Source organism: Hippocampus zosterae, chromosome 2 (genome assembly GCF_025434085.1).
Source record: "Hippocampus zosterae strain Florida chromosome 2, ASM2543408v3, whole genome shotgun sequence".
NCBI lineage: Eukaryota > Metazoa > Chordata > Actinopteri > Syngnathiformes > Syngnathidae > Hippocampus > Hippocampus zosterae.
This window is the reverse complement of record NC_067452.1, coordinates 35,698,036-35,720,619: the sequence shown is the minus strand read 5'-3', so window position 1 is coordinate 35,720,619 and position 22,584 is coordinate 35,698,036. Positions and strand designations below refer to the sequence as shown.

General features: G+C 43.4%; 1 protein-coding gene across 2 annotated transcripts; it reads right to left on the bottom strand.

The window, feature by feature from the left end:
* Positions 1 to 1,351: 1,351 nt before the first annotated feature.
* Positions 1,352 to 22,309, bottom strand: pik3cd (phosphatidylinositol-4,5-bisphosphate 3-kinase, catalytic subunit delta). Of its 2 annotated transcripts, none has more exons than XM_052050923.1 (22): positions 22,104 to 22,309; positions 19,994 to 20,222; positions 18,375 to 18,598; positions 18,040 to 18,216; positions 15,541 to 15,696; positions 13,641 to 13,730; positions 11,320 to 11,541; positions 9,551 to 9,647; positions 7,640 to 7,770; positions 7,512 to 7,562; positions 7,235 to 7,402; positions 6,461 to 6,582; positions 6,229 to 6,372; positions 6,056 to 6,155; positions 5,694 to 5,854; positions 4,109 to 4,218; positions 3,944 to 4,022; positions 3,690 to 3,857; positions 3,387 to 3,510; positions 1,904 to 2,049; positions 1,689 to 1,821; positions 1,352 to 1,605 (listed from the first exon to the last, which is right to left on the bottom strand). In XM_052050923.1, the coding sequence occupies exons 1-22, from the start codon at positions 22,242 to 22,244 to the stop codon at positions 1,468 to 1,470; spliced, it is 3,111 nt and encodes a 1,036-aa protein (XP_051906883.1). In that variant the 5' UTR covers positions 22,245 to 22,309; the 3' UTR covers positions 1,352 to 1,467. The 2 variants fall into 2 exon arrangements, with proteins under 2 accessions (XP_051906883.1, XP_051906892.1); XM_052050932.1 differs by having other exon boundaries at positions 13,641 to 13,727.
* Between the last annotated feature and the right edge of the window lie 275 nt (positions 22,310 to 22,584).

Genomic DNA, 22,584 nt, shown 5'->3' with positions numbered 1-22,584 from the left:
AACAAGCAACTGTGACAAACAAAGACATGGCACATGAGTAAATGTAGTATATCAGTAATTAGGCTGAGATATATCATATAGTAAATATATAGTATAAAATTGGTGTGTGCTGCAAATTACAATATAATATACATGTAATAGAAATTGCCTACGTGTTTAAACTACAGATTCAAATACAAAATATACATTTTCATACAACATCCCCAAAATAAAGTCATCCATTTTCTATAGTTCTTATCCTCATTAGGGTTGCAGGTGTGCAAGCGCCTAACTGAGTTTGAGAGGCGGGGTGCACCCTGCACTGAGCGCCACTCAATCGTAGCGGACACCTAAACAAACAATCATTTACAATCACACCAGTCAACAATTTAGAGTCTTCAATTAACCAAGGTGGAATGTCAACGGCAGTCGAAATAGCTGGGGAGAAAAAAAAAAACATGCAAGCACCTGCACCTGGGCTGAAACAGGGTACAGAGCACATAAAGTAAGATAGAAATACAATCAAATGGAACAATGAAGTGAAAAAAACCCAAAACCAAAAAAAAAGGGAAATTGTGTAGAGGGTCACATACAGTAGTCAAATGGTAAAATGTTTGACAGCACGGACACGATCTCTGTCTCTGTCTTTAGCACCTAAGAATAATCATCATCATCTTCCGAGCCGCTTGATCCTCACTAGGGTCGCGGGGGGGTGCTGGAGCCTATCCCAGCTGTCTCCGGGCAGTAGGCGGGGGACACCCTGAATCGGTTGCCAGCCAATCACAGGGCACACAGAAACAAACAACCATTCGCACTCACACTCACACCTAGGGACAATTTAGAGTGTTCAATCAGCCTGCCACGCATATTTTTTGGAATGTGGGAGGAAACCGGAGCACCCGGAGAAAACCCACGCAGGCCCGGGGAGAACATGCAAACTCCACACAGGGAGGCCGGAGCTGGAATCGAACCCGGTACCTCTGCACTGTGAAGCCAACGTGCTAACCACTGGACTACCGGGCCGCCCCCTAAGAATAATAATTTAAAAAAACATTCAGTAATTATATTAATGAACTTTTTACACCATTAACAAATCTTCCCAACTACTGGCACTGCAAAGGCAACATACTGCATAGGAACTTCTATCCCGTAGCTGTAAAACACCTTGAAAAATATGTTTGTACAGGTGTTCAACATGACACAAAATAAAAATACATCAAATCTGATCACATCATTACTGTCTGTCGTCCCAAACAGACGGTGTACATTGTATAGTGCAACGTTGTGGTTAACTTATATTTCAGACGACCACTCATCTATGGCTCCACCATCATTCCATTGTCTTCGGTTGCCATAATTGCTTTTTACGAACGGAGCTCCACTTGTAAACAGTCATCGAATGCCATTTGTACAATGACATGTCCGATTGTGTTCTCTTGCCTTTTTCGGTCCGCGACGTTGTCATTTTTATTCTGCTCTGTATCTCCTTTACGGTCTGTTATCTTTGGCCAGAGAGTGCATCATCCAGTTGACCTTGGTCTTCCAGCTTTCTCGCAGAGCCTCATTGAACTTCACTTTGAAACTCTTCAGTGCCTCTTCCTCTGTTTTGCCCAAAGCTAAAGAGTCCTGTTGGGGAAAACAACAAAACATGTCATCATTATAAGATTCCCTTCCACCCACTCGCTGTGATTGGTATTTTTTGTGCATACCTTTAGGTACTGAATATCCTTGAAGGAAGAGAGTTCGGGCAGTCCGGCTGCCTTCATCATCGCAAAGAGGTTGACAAACAGCGTCCCGTTGCGACACAGGATCTTATAAGCCCGCTCGCAGTATTCCCTGAACCTGAAAACAGGGGTGCAATCTTCTGTCACAAAACACAAGAAATCCATGTGAATATACAGACTTCCTAAAAAAAATGGTGTACCTCTCAAACTTCTCACTGTTGTTTGTCCGTCCTTGTTGGATCACATGGACAAAGTCGTATGTCAAAATAAAAGGCACACGTTCCCTGTTGATGCCCAGTTTGCGCTTGAAGTTGCCCAGGAAATGTCCAAAGTCGATGTGAAATAGCTAAAAAAAAACAGCAGAGCAGTCACATGCTGTGGTGACACTCGAGAGTCACATTCCATTGACTAATATGAGACAAATCAATGCAACCCAAGTTTTCTGTTAGAAGGATTACACAAAATTGAATAAAAGATTCAATAATGCGCATTCAATAATATAATATCCAGTAAATTGCGGAACCCACGGCTACAAGTTAACCCCAAGCAACTAGCCTACGGGTCTGTTCTAAAATAGCACATCAGTGATGGGACATTGTGATTTTCTAGGAATGCTCTAGAACAGTGGTTCTTCACCTTGTTAGACGCATCGAACCCAACCAGTTCATATGCACAATCACCGAACCCTTCATTAGTGAAAAATAAAAATACTTAAAATTTTTTTTTTTTACAAATTCAAGACATTATTCATTCATCTTCCGAGCCGCTTGATCCTCACTAGGGTCGCGGGGGGTGCTGGAGCCTATCCCAGCTGTCTCCGGGCAGTTGGCGGGGGACACCCTGAATCGGTTGCCAGCCAATCGCAAGGCACACAGAAACGAACAACCATTCGCACTCACACTCACATCTAGGGACAATTTAGAGTGTTCAATCAGTCTGCCACGCATGCTTTTGGAATGTGGGAGGAAACCGGAGCACCCGGAGAAAACCCACGCAGGCCCGGGGAGAACATGCAAACTCCACACAGGGAGGCCGGAGCTGGAATCGAACCCGGTACCTCCGCACTGTGAAGCCGACGTGCTAACCACTGGACTACCAGGCCGCCCTTCAAGACATTAAAAAACGCATTTATTAAAAACGGACAAAAAAAACTAAATCAAATTTCCAGACATAAGTATCGGTATACGTTCTTTTAATTGTGCAAAAAATGAACCAGCCAGTGATGGCCAAGCGGGCATGTCACAACGAACTAACATGTTGAGTCGGGTGTGCCTTAACCTCCATGGCAGAGGCTCCGTCGAACCCCTGAGACCGATTAACCGAACCCAGGTTAAGAACGACTGTTCCAGAAATCATCATTTCAAAATGTAAACACAGGTAAAGATGCATAGAATGTATGTTTTATTTACAGTGAGAATTCATCAAAATTGTTCTAACGTGAACAATACAATTATTAGTGATATCCATCCATCTATCATCCATCCATCAGAAAAAAAATCCATCCACCCATTATATAAAATAACGCAGTAACTAAGAATGAGCTTTCAGTTTCCAAAAGGTTGGTGAGCCCTGTTCTTGTGCATCCTCCTCTAGTTCAAGATTAGAAATGACGCCCTCGCCCTCTTGTGGCAGATGTCACGCACTGCATTTGTCGAAATGGAACATGCAAGATGTACATCTCACCTGTCCATTTTCCCGGATCATAATATTATCATTGTGACGGTCTCCAATGCCCAAGATATACGTAGCGACACATGAGCCAGCACAAGACAGCGTAAACTCCTCGATTGCTTGTTCCAGTTTGTCTCTGATGAAGAAAAGCAGGAAAAACGAGTCGGTTCCTATCCTGACACAAGTGCTTCTTCAACATGTTGTGGTTCGTTCCTCAAGATAGCTTTTTGAACATACAAGGTCTTGATTTTTCTTTTGTTGTTGTTGTTGATTGAGACTCAGGTGGAGCTATGATATCATTTTCCGCATACTCACTCTGGATTTTTGGATTTGAGCCAGTTGAGCAGGGCATCTTTGTTAAAGGCAGCAGTTGCCGCACTGTTGCTGTTGTTTCGTTGAATATTGGCGATGGTGTCTGAGTTCTTCACCACCTCAATAAAGCCCATCTTGTTCCCAGTAGATAAGCAGCCATATGGGATCATCCTGTTCTCAAAAGACAAGATCAGCTAAGTCCCGTGTTTCCCACGGGATGCTGTGCAGGACTATAAATAATACCTCTTGGTCCCTACCTGAGATCCAGTCCTTCTTTCTTCCACAAATTCTCCATGAGCTGGATCATTTGCAGGGTCAACATGTCTTGCCGAAGATCTACACAATGAAGGAGTGGCGTCATTTTATGGGTCGTTCTTCTCATTTATCATATAATCCATTGTGTGTGCGTGTGCGTAACTCACCGTCACCATTCTTGAAGATGATGCCCATCATGTCCCCTTGAGTCCAGGGATTCTTGTACATCAACCAGAGTGGTTTCATCTTTGAGTCCATAAATCTGCACTTGTCAACACTACAACAGAAAACACTTAACGATGAGCACACAACTTTTGAAATCCTGGGGCAGAGATCAAATCGTTCCAGTATACAGTGAATGGTGGAGGCGTCCATAACAAAGCGGAATCGACTCTATCAGTAACAATCTCAGTTGATGCTGGGCGAAAGGCAGGCTGCCCCCTCGATTGGTTGCCTGTCAATCACTTGGCTTCAGCCACGTGGCATCATTTATTGCGTTTGTGTTCTGTCGATTGACTCCTCCAAGATACGTATGATATTTTTCGTTTCATTCCGTTCATTCCGTTTCATGGGATAATTATATTTATTAGTCAACACGGCCTGTGAGGTTTGTGCATGCTGTTTCTTTTTTTTTTTGGGGGGGGGTCAGTAGGCTTGTTGCACCCACCGAATACAACAGGAGGTGCACCACCAGAGTGTTAGAGCTGTCTGATTTGACTTTACATAGACAATAATAATAATAATAATAATACATTTTATTTATAAACGCCTTTCAAGACACCCAAGGACACTTTACAATAACAAAAAACACAAAACAATACGGGTTGAGCAGCGGCAGCCAAAACGCGCCAGCGTTCACTCAACCCGAAGGTCAGAAAGAAACCACAGGGGAGGGAGAGGGGGAGAAAAAACCCACACTCGAACTACCCTCATTTTGAGGATAATTTGTGGTAAGGCTCTGTTGTGTACCTATCATTAAGAAGGAGTACTGCAACCTACAACAACATGAATTCAAACATTATTAGACGACCGTATTTTCCGCACTATAAGGCACACTTACGAGCATTCCTATGATCCGATGGACCTTATATACGGTGTTAACAGTCTCTTTATATTCCTGATTGAGTTGTTTCCCTGTTCGTGTTCCTGTTCCATCTAGTGGTGATTATTATCAGGAACCAATTGCAACCTAAAAGGATTCTGCCCGAAACTAATTGACATGCGCATTCGCCAACACACACTCAAACAGACAACTACTTTGTGAGCTCTGCGCAGCCATAATAAACATGAATACCAAAAGCATAGTGAACTACTGACTAAATGAAGGAAGGAGACAAGAAAGACTTCTCAGTAAATTTAGCCCCTTATGGATGTGACCCCACAAGGTTTGTGTGCCTTTCTTTTTAATCATTTGTCTTCATAACTTGTCTTGTCTTTCATTTATTACTTTGTAATGCCATTTGTATTTATATGTCCGTGTTTGTGACCAGTTCTCATCGGTTTGTTACAGCTGCAGCGGTTGTGAGGGCTCTATATAAATAATTAATATAATAAATAATAAAGCTGTATTGTATTGTATTCCCTTTCGCGTAGCTCCATCTAGTGGATGCATAGCGCAACAATAGTCTTATAATGCGGTGCACCCTATATAAGAAAACTGCTTTAAAATAGGCCATTCAGTGAAGGTGAGGTTTTTAATCTAAAGCAATTTATAGTGCAGAAAATATAGTATACTGTGTGTGTGACTCTAACCAGATTTCAGCGAGGATGACGCTGGGGTTGAGTGGTGACAGCAGGTTGGACAAAGCCTCCGATTCCTGTCTGATAAACAGCTTCAGGTCCTCAGCATTCACCTTCTGGGAACCCGATTTGATGAAGTCACTCAGGAGCTTCATTTTGCCTTGAGCCTCGTTCTGTACATGGGAGAGGGGCAAAATATGGATATCTGAACCTTTACCCGGTGGGTTATCTGTTTCTTTCTGCATCTTTTCAAGGTGTGTATGGTAGCACCAGTGTTGGGTTTCTTCTTTGGAATGCGATACCTAAAACTAGTTACTGTTTTAAACTGTATAAAGGCCATGAGTAATATTAAGTATTAAATATAAGCGTAGTACCTGTTTGGTTAAGAGTTTGATGTGGTGAATGTTACCCCTGCAATAGGCCTCAAGAATCAGGCCAAACCTTAAACTGACAGATGGCACGTGGATCTCTGACCTGAATTCAAGACACAATGTTCAGTTATCAAGACCAAACGCACGTTTCCGTTTGCTGACTGGCCGTGCCTCACCGGAGGTGCCAAAAGAGAAAGTGCCCTATCCTCCTGTTGAATAAAGCCCTCTCCAGCAGGAACGTCGTGAGGTCACAGTCGAGGTAGGACTCGTACTTCAGGACCTGGACCAGCTGGATTAAATACTGCAGTAGCTCATCATCGCTGCGGGCAGAGAATGTGTGTGTGTCGCAAACGACTGCGTTCTTCATACATGAAAGATGAGTAATAATATGAACACAAATTTGATTACCTGAGCTTCCTTAAGCATCTGATGGTGAAAGAACGGACCGCGGGGTCTGGAAAACTGTAATCTAAGAGCTCCAAGGCGGGGATGGCAGGAAGCTCTGGCCAGTTTCTCAGAAGACTCACCATCTAAATAAAAAAAGACGAACTTCTTCCTTCCGTACCGCTTGATCCTCACTAGGGTCGCGGGGGGTGCTGGAGCCCATCCGAGCCGTCTCCGGGCAGTAGGCGGGGTACACCCTGAATTGGTTGCCAGCCAATCGCAGGGCACACATAGACGAACAACCATCCACGCTCACACTCACACCTAGGGACAATTTAGAGTGTTCAATCAGCCTGCCACGCATGTTTTTGGAATGTGGGAGGAAACCGGAGCACCCGTAGAAAACCCACGCAGACCCGGGGAGAACATGCAAACTCCACACAGGGAGGCCGGAGGTGGAATCGAACCCGGTACCTCTGCACTGTGATGCCCACGTGCTAACCACTGGACTACCGGGCCGCCCACGAACTGATATGTATCTCAATTTATTTTTGATTCAAATCGTTTTTTTTGTTTTGTTTTTTTGCCACACAAGTGGAACGCAGTGAAATATGATCAAAATTCTAAACATATCGGTAAATTTAATCTCATTCAAAAAATGAGTTTGAACTTCAAAACATTGAAACTAGATGCAACACGCTTCACGCGTTCGTTTTCTCAAATCTCATCCGATCTGCTTGTAGTTTATTGCGCTATTTTATTGACAAAATGAAGTGATCCCAAACCAATCCCTGTTACCTGGATGACATCCTCTCTCTTATTCCACTTGGTGATGAGGAGCAGCTTGGAAAGATTTTCAGGATAATGATCTCGGACTTCCGTGCGGAGCTTCCACAACAGCTCCTTCTCGTCCTCGAAGCATTCGGTGTAGTTTTTGTTGTCCATGATTTCTTTCAGCTTCATGTTCTGCAGAGAGCGAGATCATGCGATGAAGCGGAAAAAATAAATGAGAAGCGAAATTATTTTCACGTCTCGCAGATGCGAGTTGCAAAACGTAAAAGATGGTGACGTTAACCTCTTCTTTTGTCGCGACAGCTGTAACCCCATTTGTCTCCATGGCACTTATCTGGAAGGAGAATCAGTTAAATTGACCGAATGCAAAACATTTGAAGTGGAATGCCCAGCGTTTTTGATCGTGCACACCTTGTCTAGCGGAGGATAGTAAAGAGGATAGGGCCTGATGTTCGGGAAGCGGATGAGGAGCCCAGCTGCACTGTCGACATTGGGATTCTTCTCAACTGTTCCCATCGGGTTCAACAAGTCACTTTTGTCATCTGTGAGAAAAATGTCACGTGGGATGTCTTTGATTGCTTTTTGAATGATCGCATTTTCTAGATACTGCAATGGACAGCATGTTATTTGACGCATATGCCAAGAAGGCGTCGTAAAAAAAAAAAGGAGATATTTACAATTAACAGAGTTCCTTAGTGGCTAGCCTGCTTCACCGTTCTAAGATTCTGGGTTGAATTTCAGTTTTGGCAATTCCTTGTGCAATTTGCATGTTTTCACCATGCTTGCTTGAGCTTTTTACCACAGCATTCTGCCAAATTCTCAAAACATGCATGTTAGGTTCATTGAAGACTAAATCGACCGCGGGAGGTTTTCTACTTGGAAAAGTTGATCTTGAGTTAAAAAAGGTTGGGAACCCCTGCTCTAAATTGTCCATAGATGGGAGTGTGAAAAGTATTTGTCTGTCTGTGTCGCCAAGTAGTTACTAACAGAAAGATGTTGACATCCACTGGATGTCATCCAGTTACTGAAACTTTACGTACTGTACTGCTCTTTCGCACATAAACACATAAAACACACGCTAATACAGACAATATCACAACCTATAAAATACCACCTGGTGCCAGTATTGCTTTGCAAACAAGTTTCTGTCCTGCCAAATGTTTTTCAGTCATCTTGCAAGTATTTTACTTCATGCTAGTTTATATTAATGATTACCTTCTCTGTCTCGCTTTCACTCGTTTGACAGTATAATATTACTGAGATCAAAGTGTCAAACCCAAGGCCTGTGGGCCAGATCTGGCCCGCCACATCATTTTATGTGGCCCGCGAAAGCAAATCAACGATGTCAACTATCATGATGCTTGCTAAAATCTCAAACTCTCATTTGTAATAAATGCGAGTGATACTGTAAGCATTTTCTAGCTACCAAAGCTCTTATTACAATAACTTAAACAATAGTTGAATATACCGTTATTGTTGAGTTCTTCACATGGTTTCAGTCATTACGGGCCTCCAAGGGAAACTCTAACTAAAATCTGGCCCGCGACAAAAATTTGTTTGACACCCCTGACTTAGCGGCCCGGTAGTCCAGTGGTTAGCACATCGGCTTCACAGTGCAGTGGTACCGGGTTCGATTCCAGCTCCGGCCTCCCTGTGTGGAGTTTGCATGTTCTCCCCGGGCCTGCGTGGGTTTTCTCCGGGTGCTACGGTTTCCTCCCACATTCCAAAAATATGCATGGCAGGCTGATTGAACACTCTAAATTGTCCCTGGGTGTGAGTGTGAGTGCGAATGGTTGTTCGTCTCTGTGTGCCCTGCGATTGGCTGGCAACCGATTCAGGGTGTCCCCCGCCTACTGCCCGGAGACAGCTGGGTTAGGCTCCAGCGCCCCCCGCGACCCTAGTGAGGATCAAGCGGTTAGGAAGATGAATGAATGAATGACCCCTGACTTAGATCATTGGCTGTTCAGTTACACGCAACATTATGGGAGCAGACTAGGCATGAAGATAAAAATATTGCCCTTTTTTCTAGCCATCCATCATCCATCCTATTACCTTAGTGCTTGTCCTCATTCATTTTATGGGAAGGTGAAGCCTATCACAGCTGACTGACATACCAAAGGCGGTGTACGCCCTGGGCTAGTTGGCAGCTCATCGTAGGGCACGTAGATATAAACAACCTTTCACACTCACATTCACACATACGGACAATTCAAGAGTCCTCGTTGAACCTAACATGCATGTTTTTGTAATGCCGGATGAGTACCTGCAGAAAACTATTTGTAACTTGGTTGTCACAAGAGTGTACTACATTGCTCAAAGTACCAGGAACTGATGGCCACGTGGACAAAAGAACCTCGTCAGTCTTCAGCTGGTCCTTGTAGTCAAACACCATGGTGTTCCCCCAGGCTATTGGACAATCCTAGAAAAACACACAAAACACGATTTATACTGTATTTCATCTAAAAGTCACTGTTGAGCAGTCTACGCCATGTCCGAAATTAGCTTTACTTCCGTTGGTCTTTCTGGCACACGTCTGTGGGACTTCTCTTCCAAGCAACAGAAGAGAGAAGTGTTGCAAAAAGCAGAAGTGAGGCTACCTGAGTCCAATACTGTACCATGTTTGTGAGGCCCACACTCAACGCGGCGATCACAATTGCTGCTGTGAGAAATTGTCGTACTGTACTGAGCATGTGGCGGTTTTACGCTGTCAATGAAGACGGAAGTCTCATTGTACTGTATAATTCTGAGACTGACGTGAAAAGGCATACGATGATCGACAATTATAGTTCCGGAATTGTAAAGTAGAAATGAGTTGTGTTCCAGACGCATGTGCACATTTTCAAGTGACGATAAATCGAATATTCATTCATTCATCTTCCTAACCGCTTGATCCTCACTAGGGTCGCGGGGGGTGCTGGAGCCTATCCCAGCTGTCTCCGGGCAGTAGGCGGGGGACACCCTGAATCGGTTGCCAGCCAATCGCAGGGCACACAGAGACTAACAACCATCCACGCTCACACTCACACCTAGGGACAATTTAGAGTGTTCAATCAGCCTGCCATGCATATTTTTGGAATGTGGGATGAAACCGGAGCACCCGGAGAAAACCCACGCAGGCCCGGGGAGAACATGCAAACTCCACACAGGGAGGCCGGAGCTGGAATCGAACCCGGTACCTCTGCACTGGGAAGCCGACGTGCTAACCACTGGACTACCGGGCCGCCCCAAATCGAATATTTATTTATAAAAAATCAAACAAACAAACTTTACTCTTTAACGTCACCCTTAAAAACAGACTTCAAATGAAGTGTCAAAACCGTGTGCTATTTTTATATTAAGCAGTATCGTCGGTATCTGCTGAATGTAATTATTAAAGTAACTTGTAATCTAACTTGAAAAACCCTTTCAGGGACAGCGGTTACTACAGCGGACAGCTTATCAGCTTATCAGATTCCAGGTTATCACTACTTGTGCATGAAAGGGTTAAAAGCAAGTCATCAGTAAAGTAACCAAGTTACTATTTCACGGTAACTGGCAACTCTGGGAACAGATATGACTGATACACGTTTGCCATTTGCCATCTGTTGAATACGTGTACAAAATGATTCATATCGCTGACATTTTTGAGAAACACCTTCATTCACACTTCACTTTTATGACTGCGTGACTCACGTCCATAAAGCAACAGCCTAAAACACCTCACAAGGATAAGGAGCAATTAGATTGACTGAACAGTTTGGCTGGACGATGGGTGTTTTGGTTTGACGACTCTTTACAGACGATTTACCAGAAATTGTGGGGGTAATTCAATTGTGAAGAGTACAGTGGGCGGGGGTGAAACTAAAGAGTGTGAAGAAGAGTTGAGTATTCCTTGAAAACATTTGCCAACTTCCTTAGAATGCTGCACAGATAAAACAGCCGAAGCGGATGGAGTGTGAACCACAGCCTGACCACTGAACACACTTGCAAAACTTGACACATACTGTGCACGCACGCGCACACACACACACACACTGGGTAAACACCGACTATGCACTTTACACACGCTCATCTTGACACCCAAATGCACTCTCACTCTCATCACAACTCACCACTTTCTTATTCTTCTTTTTGGTGCCTCTGGGCTTTTTGGCCTTGTCGAAGACGGCGTAGAGGGCGAAGCACAGGCGGCTCATGCGAGGCAGGTCCGCCACGTTGATTTCAAACTCCATCTTCTGGTCCCAGAGCGGCTCAGAGCATACGGCCACCTCGGAGCTTGTCACCACTTTACAGAGTAGCTCGCTGCCATGGAAGAGGCCAGCCTGCACCACGAGCTGGTGGGGACATAGAGTGGGGGACAGACACAAGTAATGCAAAAATAACACGTGACTGACAAACCATTACTAAGATGTTGGTCATATTAAACCTGTTCCATTCTTTTGGGAAATGACCAGACATTGTCTCATATCCCCAGTCAAGTCCACTTATTGGACAGATTAAAAAACAAAACAAAACATTAGCCCTGCTATATAGTATGTGTATGTGTGTGTATGTGTGTGTGTGTATAAATTATTTGTATAATATAATATTCATTCATTCATTCATTCATTTTCCGTACCGGTTGATCCTCACTAGAGTCGCGGGGGGTGCTGGAGCCTATCCCAGCTGTCTCCGGGCATTAGGCGGGGGACACCCTGAATCGGTTGCCAGCCAATCGCAGGGCACACATAGACGAACAACCATCCACGCTCACACTCACACCTAGGGACAATTTAGAGTGTTCAATCAGCCTGCCATGCATATTTTTGGAATGTGGGAGGAAACCGGAGCACCCGGAGAAAACCCACGCAGGCCCGGGGAGAACATGCAAACTCCACACAGGGAGGCCGGAGCAGGAATCGAACCCGGTACCTCTGCACTGTGAAGCCGACGTGCTAACCACTGGACTACCGGGCCGCCATAATATAATATATATAATTTATTTATATAGTATAGTACCTGATTTATAATCTGTGCTGATACAAAAACTAATAGGTAGTATGTGTTTGATTTTGTTAAAAAAAGGAAGTACAGTGATCCCTCGCTATTTCACGGTTCGTTTATTGCGGCTTCAGTGCATTGCAATCATTCTTTCAAACATAAAAGAAAAATTGGGGGGGAATTTTTATTTTTTTATTTTTTTTAAATATACCTGCACATGGATTACAGTACTGTATATGTTGCTCTATGTGACGCGCTGTTGTTTTGCAGCTTCTCGCGGACCGTTTGCGGACGTAAAAAAAAAAAAAAAATTAACCTGTATATGTTAAATGGTCGCTACTTCGCGGATTTTCGTTTATCGCGGGTGCTTTTGGTCCCCATTAACCGCGATAAACGAGGGATTACTGTACAATGATAGTCCATTTATACATTTTTAATAATTGTTATCTTGTTACAGCTCATCAAAGTTACTACAGTAGAATTCCACAACTGTTTTTTGTGAAATAAAAGCACTGTAACAACTGTACAATTCAGAGTCTGTAGTATTGTAATACTGTAAAGTGCATGGAAATGCAGATAACATTTTGGAAACAACTTGTCCACAAAGGTCAGGGGACGAGGGCGCGACATGCAGCGTGGAGGCAAGCTATTGTGACAGCGGAAGATTTACAAGCTCGACGAGATGATTAAGCGTTTCCTGTGTCACTCAGGCTATGAGTCAAAGGGTGTGCACTTTGCATTTCCCCTCAATACACAGCCACCGGAGCCAAAATGTAATATTGTGCGACCATTCATGTCCTGCCCCTTTGCTAAATCAAGATAGCCCATGTGTGTATTGACTAAACGTATGAGCGTCTATTCTCCCCCAGGGGCGTGTTTTCAAGCATCTGCCCTGCCAACAATTGACATGACTGATGATGATGCGACAGGGCACATTTACGGTGAGTCATAAGGCAGCAGCTGGAAGTGCACTTATACAAGGCAAAGTACCGGTAGCCTAAACGGTAACAGAGTTAGTGTACAATATGATGACACACAGTCACCCATTAACAGGATTCCCTTGTGCATATTGTGGCTGGAAATACGAAAAAGTAGTTACGCAGTATTGGCGAATGAGGAAAGGTGCCCTTTTTCTTCAAACAAGACACTCTCCCTAAATGTGTCAACAATAGAAATGTAAGGGAGGGAGGGTTTTTCTCAGAATCTGCAACCCAGAATGAGGCATCTACAAAAACAGATATATGCCCTCCCCACTTCCTGTTTTGAAACTTTAACCAACCGCTATGATGAATTATGGGAAGCGTGTGGTCTGAACCAATCTACCCCGCCTGCCCCCTGCGGCCCCCCACTCATGTCATTGAGATGACAAACTGTTATTTAGTACAAGTGAAATGGAGATATTGAGAGGACAGCGTGGTAGAAAAAAAAAAAACCTACTTGGACGCACGCCTACCTTCATTCCTTCATCCGCATTGACTCGGCTGCCTTGCACAAGGTGGATGTAGAAAGGTTCATGGATGGACCACAAAGTGGATGTATTCTGCTGCGGGAGCGAGTCAGAGGAGAAAAGTACATTTATTACTTCTCACGTCTGCAGTGTGTACAATTATATTGCATAGAAAGCATGCATGTTGCCACATTTCCCTATTGAGCAGTACTGTATTTCAAAAGATGGAAGCAACTAAAACGTATGTTGAGTCGAAACTAGAAGCGACAGCAGAACTCCATGTTGCACTTTCGTTTGACTTTGCAGTGCATCTTTTTGCCGTCTTTGCATTTGTGAGTCAACTGAGGTGAAATTAATTTGATGGAATGAGCTGCATATCAGGATTCTTGGGAATTGCTGCTTGAGTCATTTCCTCCCTGCGTCTTTCTAGCTTGTTGTACACGCCAGCCATGTTTGCCGTTCCAAAAGCCAAATGGGTGTGACTTGCCGATGAACTAGCTGCGCTCACGTTTTATAATGTACACTTTGATAAGCAAACGCAAACGTGTGATTTTTATTTAGTTTTTTTTTTGTCATATGTCTTTCACATCATACTTTACAGCAGGGGCGGCCAGACTGTTGTGCTTAAGGGGAACATTTCATTTTTAAAGCAGATGAGCCATTTGTAGATAAAAATATTTATTTTAACAATAAAAGAAGAATTAATCGTCATGTTTTGAATTATAACCAATTGTGGTTGACTGTTTAGCACGTCCGACTCACAGTGCAGAGGTGCAAGGTTCGATTCCGGCTGCGGCCTTCCTGTGTGGAGTTTGCATGTTCACCCCGTGCTTGTGTGGTTTTTTTCCGGGTAATCTGGTTTCCTCCCACATTCCAAAAACGTGCGTGGTAGGTCAATGGAGTACTCAAAATTGTCCCTAGGTGTGAGTGTGAGCGCGGATGTTTGTTCGTCTCTGTGTGCCCTGCGGTTAGCTGGCAACCGGTTCAGGGTGTACCCCGCCTACTGCCGGAAGACAGTTGGGATAGGCTCCAGCACACCCCGCGACTCTCGTGCGGGTCTGTATATGTAAAATACCATATTTTGATAATTAATTAATTCATTCATTCATTCATCTTCCGAGCCGCTTGATCCTCACTAGGGTCGCGGGGGGTGCTGGAGCCTATCCCAGCTGTCTTCGGGCAGTAGGCGGGGGACACCCTGAATCGGTTGCCAGCCAATCGCAGGGCACACAGAAACGAACAACCATTCGCACTCACACTCACAACTAGGGACAATTTAGAGTGTTCAATCAGCCTGCCACGCATGTATTTGGAATGTGGGAGGAAACCGGAGCACCCGGAGAAAACCCACGCAGGCCCGGGGAGAACATGCAAACTCCACACAGGGAGGTCGGAGCTGGAATCGAACCCAGTACCTCTGCACTGTGAAGCCGACGTGCTAACCACTGGACTACCGGTGATAATACTTTATTTAAAATGGACCAAATGGAAATTTTAATAATTTAAGAGAATAATAATTATTTATCTTCACGCTTAAAATTATTTATAATTAATCAACCAACTGTTCAATCACATTTATAAATGTTAAATTCACTCTCTATGTAATGTTTGACTTTGCAACAAATCAATTGACCAGTTACTAAATGAGATAAAGTGAAATGAATGCGACAAAATACGACAAGGCTCTTGCTACTGTAAATGCAAGGACAGTTTGTCCACTCCCTGCTTTCCGGTGTCTGCATCTCATTTCAAAGCAAGACATCAAATGTCAATCATTGACATTGTGACGCTCAGCACGTTTCAAGTGTGCCAAAGTCCGCGACGTCCCGGTGGAACAACTGTGACGACGACCGGAAGAGTTCGAAAAGTGTTTGTGAAAGACACCAAATGCCCGCTGACCTCTTACCTTCTTGACAGGCAGAGGCGGAGGTCTGGACAAGGAGCGACTCTTGCACACCCGACTACACATCCGCCCGTGCTCCTCTTGATATTTGCTGATGGTGGAGTGGTGCACCATGGTGAGATGAGGATTTTGGCCAGTTCTCAGACAAGAGAAAATATACTGGGAGAAAAGACAAGACATGAACAACAGTGACTTTGTATTTGTATTTCTTGTGGAGACATATTTTTTTTCTACACCTACAACATCCTACTGTTAGCGAGCAAAAAAGCAATCACAAGAAGATGGCTGACGAAAGATCCCCCAACAGTCAAAGACTGGACTAAGGTGGTTGGGGAAATTTTTGAAATGGAGAAACTGACATTTACTCTTCGAGGCGAACAAGAGAAATTTGAGACATAATGGGATACCTGGATAAAATTTACGGAAACCTAAGGAAGTGCTTGAACAGATAGTTGAGTTACCCTATTGGCCCCATTCCACTCAAGTTTATTTTTCATTCATTCATTCATTCATCTCCCAAGCCGCTTGATCCTCATTAGGGTCGCGGGGGGTGCTGGAGCCTATCCCAGCTGTCTCCGGGCAGCTGATTGGCTGAATCAGTTGCCAGCCAATCGCAAAGTTTATTTTTGTTTATTATTATTATTTTATTTTATTTCATTACTTTTCTACTCATATGGCACAGTGTTCAGGACATTGTGGGAGGGCAGTAATTGTAACCCGTTTTACAGGGATGTCAATGTATGTATGTACTATTTCGATGCCCAGATCTGGTGTGGTTCTTTGTACTTAAACATGTGACTATGTTTTTCTTGTTTCTAACTGTTTGAAAAAATTCAATACAAAGTTTAATAACAAAAAAAAAAAGTTATCTTCCCCTGCCAACCGGTTCGGCTGTTACAACCTAAGTTTCCAGCCCTCCCCCCCCAAAAAAAATCCCTTTTGAATTTCGTGCCAAAGGCGAGGCAAAGCTACGAGGGTCAAAGTTGTCAGCACGTTTCATGCGTGTGGATGGCAAGAAAACCAAATTTAAAAAAAAATGTGGCACTGTTGCCCTGTGATTGGCTGGCAACCGATTCAGGGTGTCCCCCGCCTACTGCCCGATGACAGCTGGGATAGGCTCCAGCACCCCCCGCGACCCTAGTGAGGATCAAGCGGCTCGGAAGATGAATGAATGAATGAATGAATGTGGCACTGTATTTTATAGTGTACGTTGATGCTTGACGTTGACAAAAAAAGCAGACCTCATGAAATATTATACTGTCTGTCTTGTCCAATGTTACATGACCCGTAACATTGGACAAGACAGACAGCAGACAAAGACATTTTTTATTTTCAAAGTTCACCCTCCGTGCTCCGTGGAGCGCAGGTTAACTGCTTGCGAGGCTGTTTGTTTGCCGTCTCGGTTAATGCAGTCCAAATCTTATTAGGGCTTGAATGGATGCAGTTGCTTCCTACAGTGCTGCTCGCTGGACTGATATGCGTTAGGCCTGCAGGTAGCATCAATGGACTGTGCTGCCAACAAAACCTTGAATGGTTCAACAATATTTTACAGTTTGACATTAATATTTAACATCGGTGGAAGAAAATGGGTTGATATTAGGTTTTGGTTTCATTTGTGTCAATAGAAATCTTACTTCACAATTTACCTCGAGGCATATTCAAATTAGCTTGATGCTACATTAGTTCACGCTGACAACTTGCCAAAAATTATCTACTATTTTATTTTGTGTCATTTATTAAATTACCCAACTGGCCCCATTAATCAAGCAAACGGTGTCTGAGTATTAACAATACCGATTAAAAGTTACTTTGCTGCTGTTAGTGTCAGGCCCACCATGAGTAACATGAACAGTTATCAAAACAAACCCCAAAGACAGTTGCTCAATTTCATAACAAAAGTTCTTCAAATATTGTGATATCATATTGATATTAGCACAGGTCTCTAAAGTGAGAGGTTGCCATGGAAACCAGACTTGCTAGGCTCAGTACGAGCCAGACTGCCATCTATACATTACAAAATATATTTTAAGGCCAGTTAATTACATCAGGGTGTCAAATATTTGCATGTGAATCTCTTGGAAGACATGAATGATGAATATCCATTCATCCATCCATCCATTTCCAGATTATCCTCACAAGGGTCGCGGGGCATGCTGGAGTCCCAGCTGTATTTGGGCAGGAGGTGGGGTTCTAACCTGCCTAACCCTAACCCTGAACCGGTTGCCAGCCAGGCACAAAAAGACAAACAACCATCACACTCACACACTCACACCTCGGGACAATTTAGAGAGTGTCCCATTAACCTGCCATGCATGTTTTTGGAACGTGGGACTAAACCAGAATACCCAGAGAAAACCCACACAGGCACGGGGAGAACATGCAAACTCCACACAGGAAGGCCGGAGCCGGAATCGAACCCTGCACCTTTGCACCGTGAGGCCGACGCGCTAACAAGTTGACCACCGAGGCGCCCCGTGCATGAATAAATGATGACTAACTTACTTTAAACTGGCACAAAGGGTGTCTCCCATAGATGAACTCCCACCGGCCGTTGACCTGTAGGGTGTAATCTTCGGGCTCTTGTCGCAGCGAGCGGAAGACCGTGGCTTTCTTCTTCAGGGCGCTCCTCATCAGAGCCAGGGGCAGGTCCTGTGGCTCCTGCTGCACCATGAAGCTTTCCTAACACAAAATTCACATCGATGTCTTATTCCTCATTGCGATTTTGAAGACTTGCAAAGTGGAGTTTGCGGTGTGGGGATGGGGATTGCTTTCCCTGTAAATGCTCTCATCTGCAGCTTCTGTCTTCACTATACAAACCGCATTCAATGTGAACTCACATCAGAAGCCTCAAACTGGATATTGACGAAGATCTTGGTGTTTTGTGACTTGCCGCACATCGGCAAAGAGCAGCATGGCTCCAGGTCACACGGGAACATGTACGCCATCCACCGTTGCCAAGGGGAGGCCTGCCTCAGTTGAGCCTTCTCCTCGCAGAACGCTCGTATCTTCGTCCGAAACTCACTCACCTCATGGTTCTTCTGGGCATCAAACTCATGCAGACCTGAAAATAACAAACGTAAAACATTGGGTCAAACCGCTTTGTCTGACTTTCAAGACAAGTCAAGAAACATCCCAGTCACCCCTGTATTTTCTTATTTATTTAATTTGCTGTAGTTCAACAAATAAATAAAAAGGCAAATAAAAGCCCACAGTTATAATTCAACAATCCGAATTAAACAGCGTCTTCTCCCCCCCTCCCATTTTTCAGGGAGTGGTCTGCTGGCGCAGCAGCATCTCAGATGCTGACAGGGACAAACTGGACAGCCTGATAAGGACGGCCAGCTCTGTGACTCCCACCCAATGAGGGACACCATCAAAGCAAAGCGCCCCGTTATCGCACAGCATATACGGAGTACTTATTGATACACATTTTTGCTACATAGTTCTGGTTGCTGTTGCTGCTATTCACATGAACATCCATATATTGTTTACACAGTGAATAGTATTTATTGTTCATGTAGTGCCGTCACATATGTGGCTGCTTTTCACTTGCATCTTGGATGATGTTGTAAATATGGACGTAGACAGATGGGGAGTTTGGGAGGTTGAAGATGATTTTTCTAGTGTGCCACGACTGTTATCGTCTCGCAATGCTTCAAGCCGTTCTTTGTAAAACACTACCGACTACACTAAATGCTCCTGGTGGAAGCATCACATAGATTGTCGACCTTACAAAGGCTTACACTATGTATTTTTCTGCACTATAAACCATACCTAAAAACATTCAATTTTTCTCGTAAAAATTGTGCGCCTTATAAAACTGAAGCGCCTTAGATATGGATCAATATTCAGATTTTTTTTGGACGTCGTATTTTAAATGTTTGGCGAAGCGCTTTGTTACAGCTGCGGCGGTTGTGAAAGCTCTATATAAATAAAGCTGCATTGTATTGTATTCCCTCTAGTGTAGCTCCATCTGATGGATGCACAACACAACTGCAGCCGTTATTATAGCTTCTATCCTATGTGCCTTATAATGCGGTGCGCCCTATACATGGAAGGAGTTTTAAAATTGGCCATTCATTGAAAATGCGCCTTATACTCTGAAGCGCCTTACAGTGCGGAAAATACGGTATACTTTATTCTAGGTTTAGACTAGGTACGATCGACACAACTACAATTATCAGTTTGGAATTCCACTCAAGGATCCGAAATGTGCATTTAATCGGCCTGGTAGGGTGGCTGGTGATGTCGGCAAGTAGGTCTACGTGTGAGTGTCTGTGTGTATGCTGTGGCCGACAGCAGCTCCTGCGTGAGCGTTCTCCTTGTGCTGAAGTGTTTTACTGTTCTCCCAAGACAAACAAAATATTCCAGATGCAGTAGATGCTTTGAATTGGCCACAAAAACAACTATCAATCACCAGGTAGTTAGATGGGCCTCAAAAGTGACTTTTGCTGACCTTTGCCAATCAAAAAGCTGATTTGGCTGTTGTTGAGTTTCTCAACGCGGTCGCCCTCCCTGGGCACCAGCCTTAAAACACCCATGAAGGGCTGTACGTCACTTATGCGCCTCGACTCCTCCTCCAGCTCCTCCCTCTCGCCCGTCTGCTTGATGCAAGTGAAGACGTATGCGTCTGGATGACCCAGCGCCATGAACAACGCCTCCTCTCTGGCATTTTCCCAAACCATCTGAGGAAAAAAAAAACAATTCAAAGAATGAAACAAATCTCTCATCAAGTCAGATACAAATTGGAATATGGCGGTAAAAATCATTTTTCCAGAGTATTTGTCTTCATTGAGATCAAAGGTGAGCTGACTTTGGGTGACAGAAATGATTTCATAATTTGCTAGATTCTATTCATTACAATACGGTACATCTTTTATATATTAACTGAATCTCATCTTCGGCCCTGTTTTCTGGATTTTGCATGTTCTACTTGTGCTTGCATGGGGTTTTTCCCAGGTATGTCGGCTTCCTCGCACAAATTCTAAATTTAAGTTTACCCCGTAATTGGCTATGCACCAATCCAGACTGTACCCACCGCTCACCCAAAAATCAATTGGGATTTATCCATTTTGTGTTTATATTGCACTTAATTGAACAGTGTTTGTTTGTTTTTGTTTCTTCTTCTTCTTTCTACCTACATTCTTGCTGCTGGAGGCTGTAAATTTCCCCAGTGTGGGACAAATAAAGTATATCTTATCTTATCTTATCTTAAAATGTAATGTTATACAGTGGGTATAAAACGTTTATGCAGATTAAAAAAAAAAGACACCACGAGACCCTGCTCCAAACCTTTTTCCACTATTAATGTGATTTATATATAACCTGGACAATTCACAAATTGTATTTTTTGTTTTCATCTTTTCCAACTTTCGGTTTGGGAAATTTTGTTTGGTCCAGTGAAACCAAGGTTGCAGTTTTTTGTTGAGATTACCAAAACTCAACCCTGCTCATCATCAAAAGTTAACATTATATAACGACAGCAAAGCACGATGGTGGCAGCATCATGCTTTGAGACAGGTTTTTTTCCCCCTGGATGAACTGGGGCATTGTATCGGGGCAAGGAATTATGAACTGTTAAAATTAGCAGTCAGTGTTCGTACAAAATGTTCATGGTTCGGCATGAAAGCAAAAATATTTGTGGAGAAAATGTAAAACGGTTGAAATGTACTTGGGATCAACCTGAAGTCCTCCTTTATATAGTGGCTTGTATGTGCTGACTTTCACATGAGTTTGAATGTGATTGGCTCATTCTGAACACAGTCACACTCCCATTTACAAGGATGAATTTCAGTTGTTTATTTTCTCAAAAAAAACATTTGAATATGGGTGTCTCGACTGTATTTGTACAAACAAAGACCTTCCTTTTGATAAACTCCTTACCCCACGTCTAGGACTCCATGCAACAAATAAAATGGCATGTTTTATTTTAACTGGATTCATATAACATTGTCAGTATTTTAATTTCTCCAGAAGAAATTCATTTAAAACTCTGCTGTATATTTTTATAAAAAACAACAACAATTAAGCGGTGGCATCTTCTGGCAACAACTGCTCTGCTGTCCTGAAGTTCATTCAAAATGTTATAACCAATTAAAAATATTTTTTTTTGGACCAAGAACTTACAATAGTAAATAAAATGCGATTAAAACATGGAGAAGAAAATACAGAGGAAATATATTTATTCTAGAGATGACAAATTCTTACTAAAACACTGAAACCGAAACCGGATCAACAACTTCTCAACCCGGCAACGTCTGGAGCACTTTTTATAAGTGGAAAAAAAAAACATTGAGTAATTTCTTAATTATCTTAATAGCTTCCAAGAGTATTATTACAAATACAAAGCTAAATCAAATTGTCTCTGAGGTGGCAGAGCGGTTGGCATGGAAACAGCACATTCACATTCATAAGGAGATTGGCAGCGAAGCAGCCAAGGCGAAATGTGGCTTCTATAATATCCAAAATTAACGTTGACACTGGAGATGATTCAGCATGTTAGATTTTTTTCCTAGACATCTTGGACCGAACTCTTGCATGTACCGGACTGTTTTTGGTGCTCATACCGTCTTGATGCTCTTGATGGTGTCCTTGTGTGACACTGGGAATGTGAGGTAGATGCCAGTGGGCAACAGGAAGTCCATCTTGATGCCTCGCTCGCCCTCCCGTTCACACTCCTCCTGCATCCCATACTTCCCCGGGGGCATGTTGTTGACGACGGCCTCTCATTTACGGCCAGCTCCTCCGTGCTGCTCACCACCACACAAAATACAAATGCTTAAAAAAAAAAAGTATGGCCACGACTGGCGCGTGCATGTGCGGTTTCAATGTCATAACAGGCAGCTTTTTCTAATATCGTGTGGCTTAGGATTATGAACAAAAAAAAAGGGAATACCAAATTCCTCAGGATTACCATATTATCTTTTGTAGTATTCTTGTTTGCAAAGGTTTACCTAATGAATTGCCCTTCATGTGTCGACTGCACCAAAAATGATTTGAGGAGGGAATATGGCACAGTAACTCATGATACAATACTATCGCAATATT

What these genes read in the sequence shown, in the direction of transcription:
- pik3cd (XM_052050923.1), bottom strand. Translation starts at nt 22,244, where the DNA reads ATGCCCCCGGGGAAGTATGGGATGCAGGAGGAGTGTGAACGGGAGGGC. An exon ending in CCATCAAGAGCATCAAGACG is followed by an intron (nt 20,223 to 22,103) that starts GTATGAGCACCA and finishes TTTTTTCCTCAG; the next exon opens with ATGGTTTGGGAAAATGCCAG. An exon ending in CTCAAATCCAAAAATCCAGA is followed by an intron (nt 3,511 to 3,689) that starts GTGAGTATGCGG and finishes TTTCTTCATCAG; the next exon opens with AGACAAACTGGAACAAGCAA.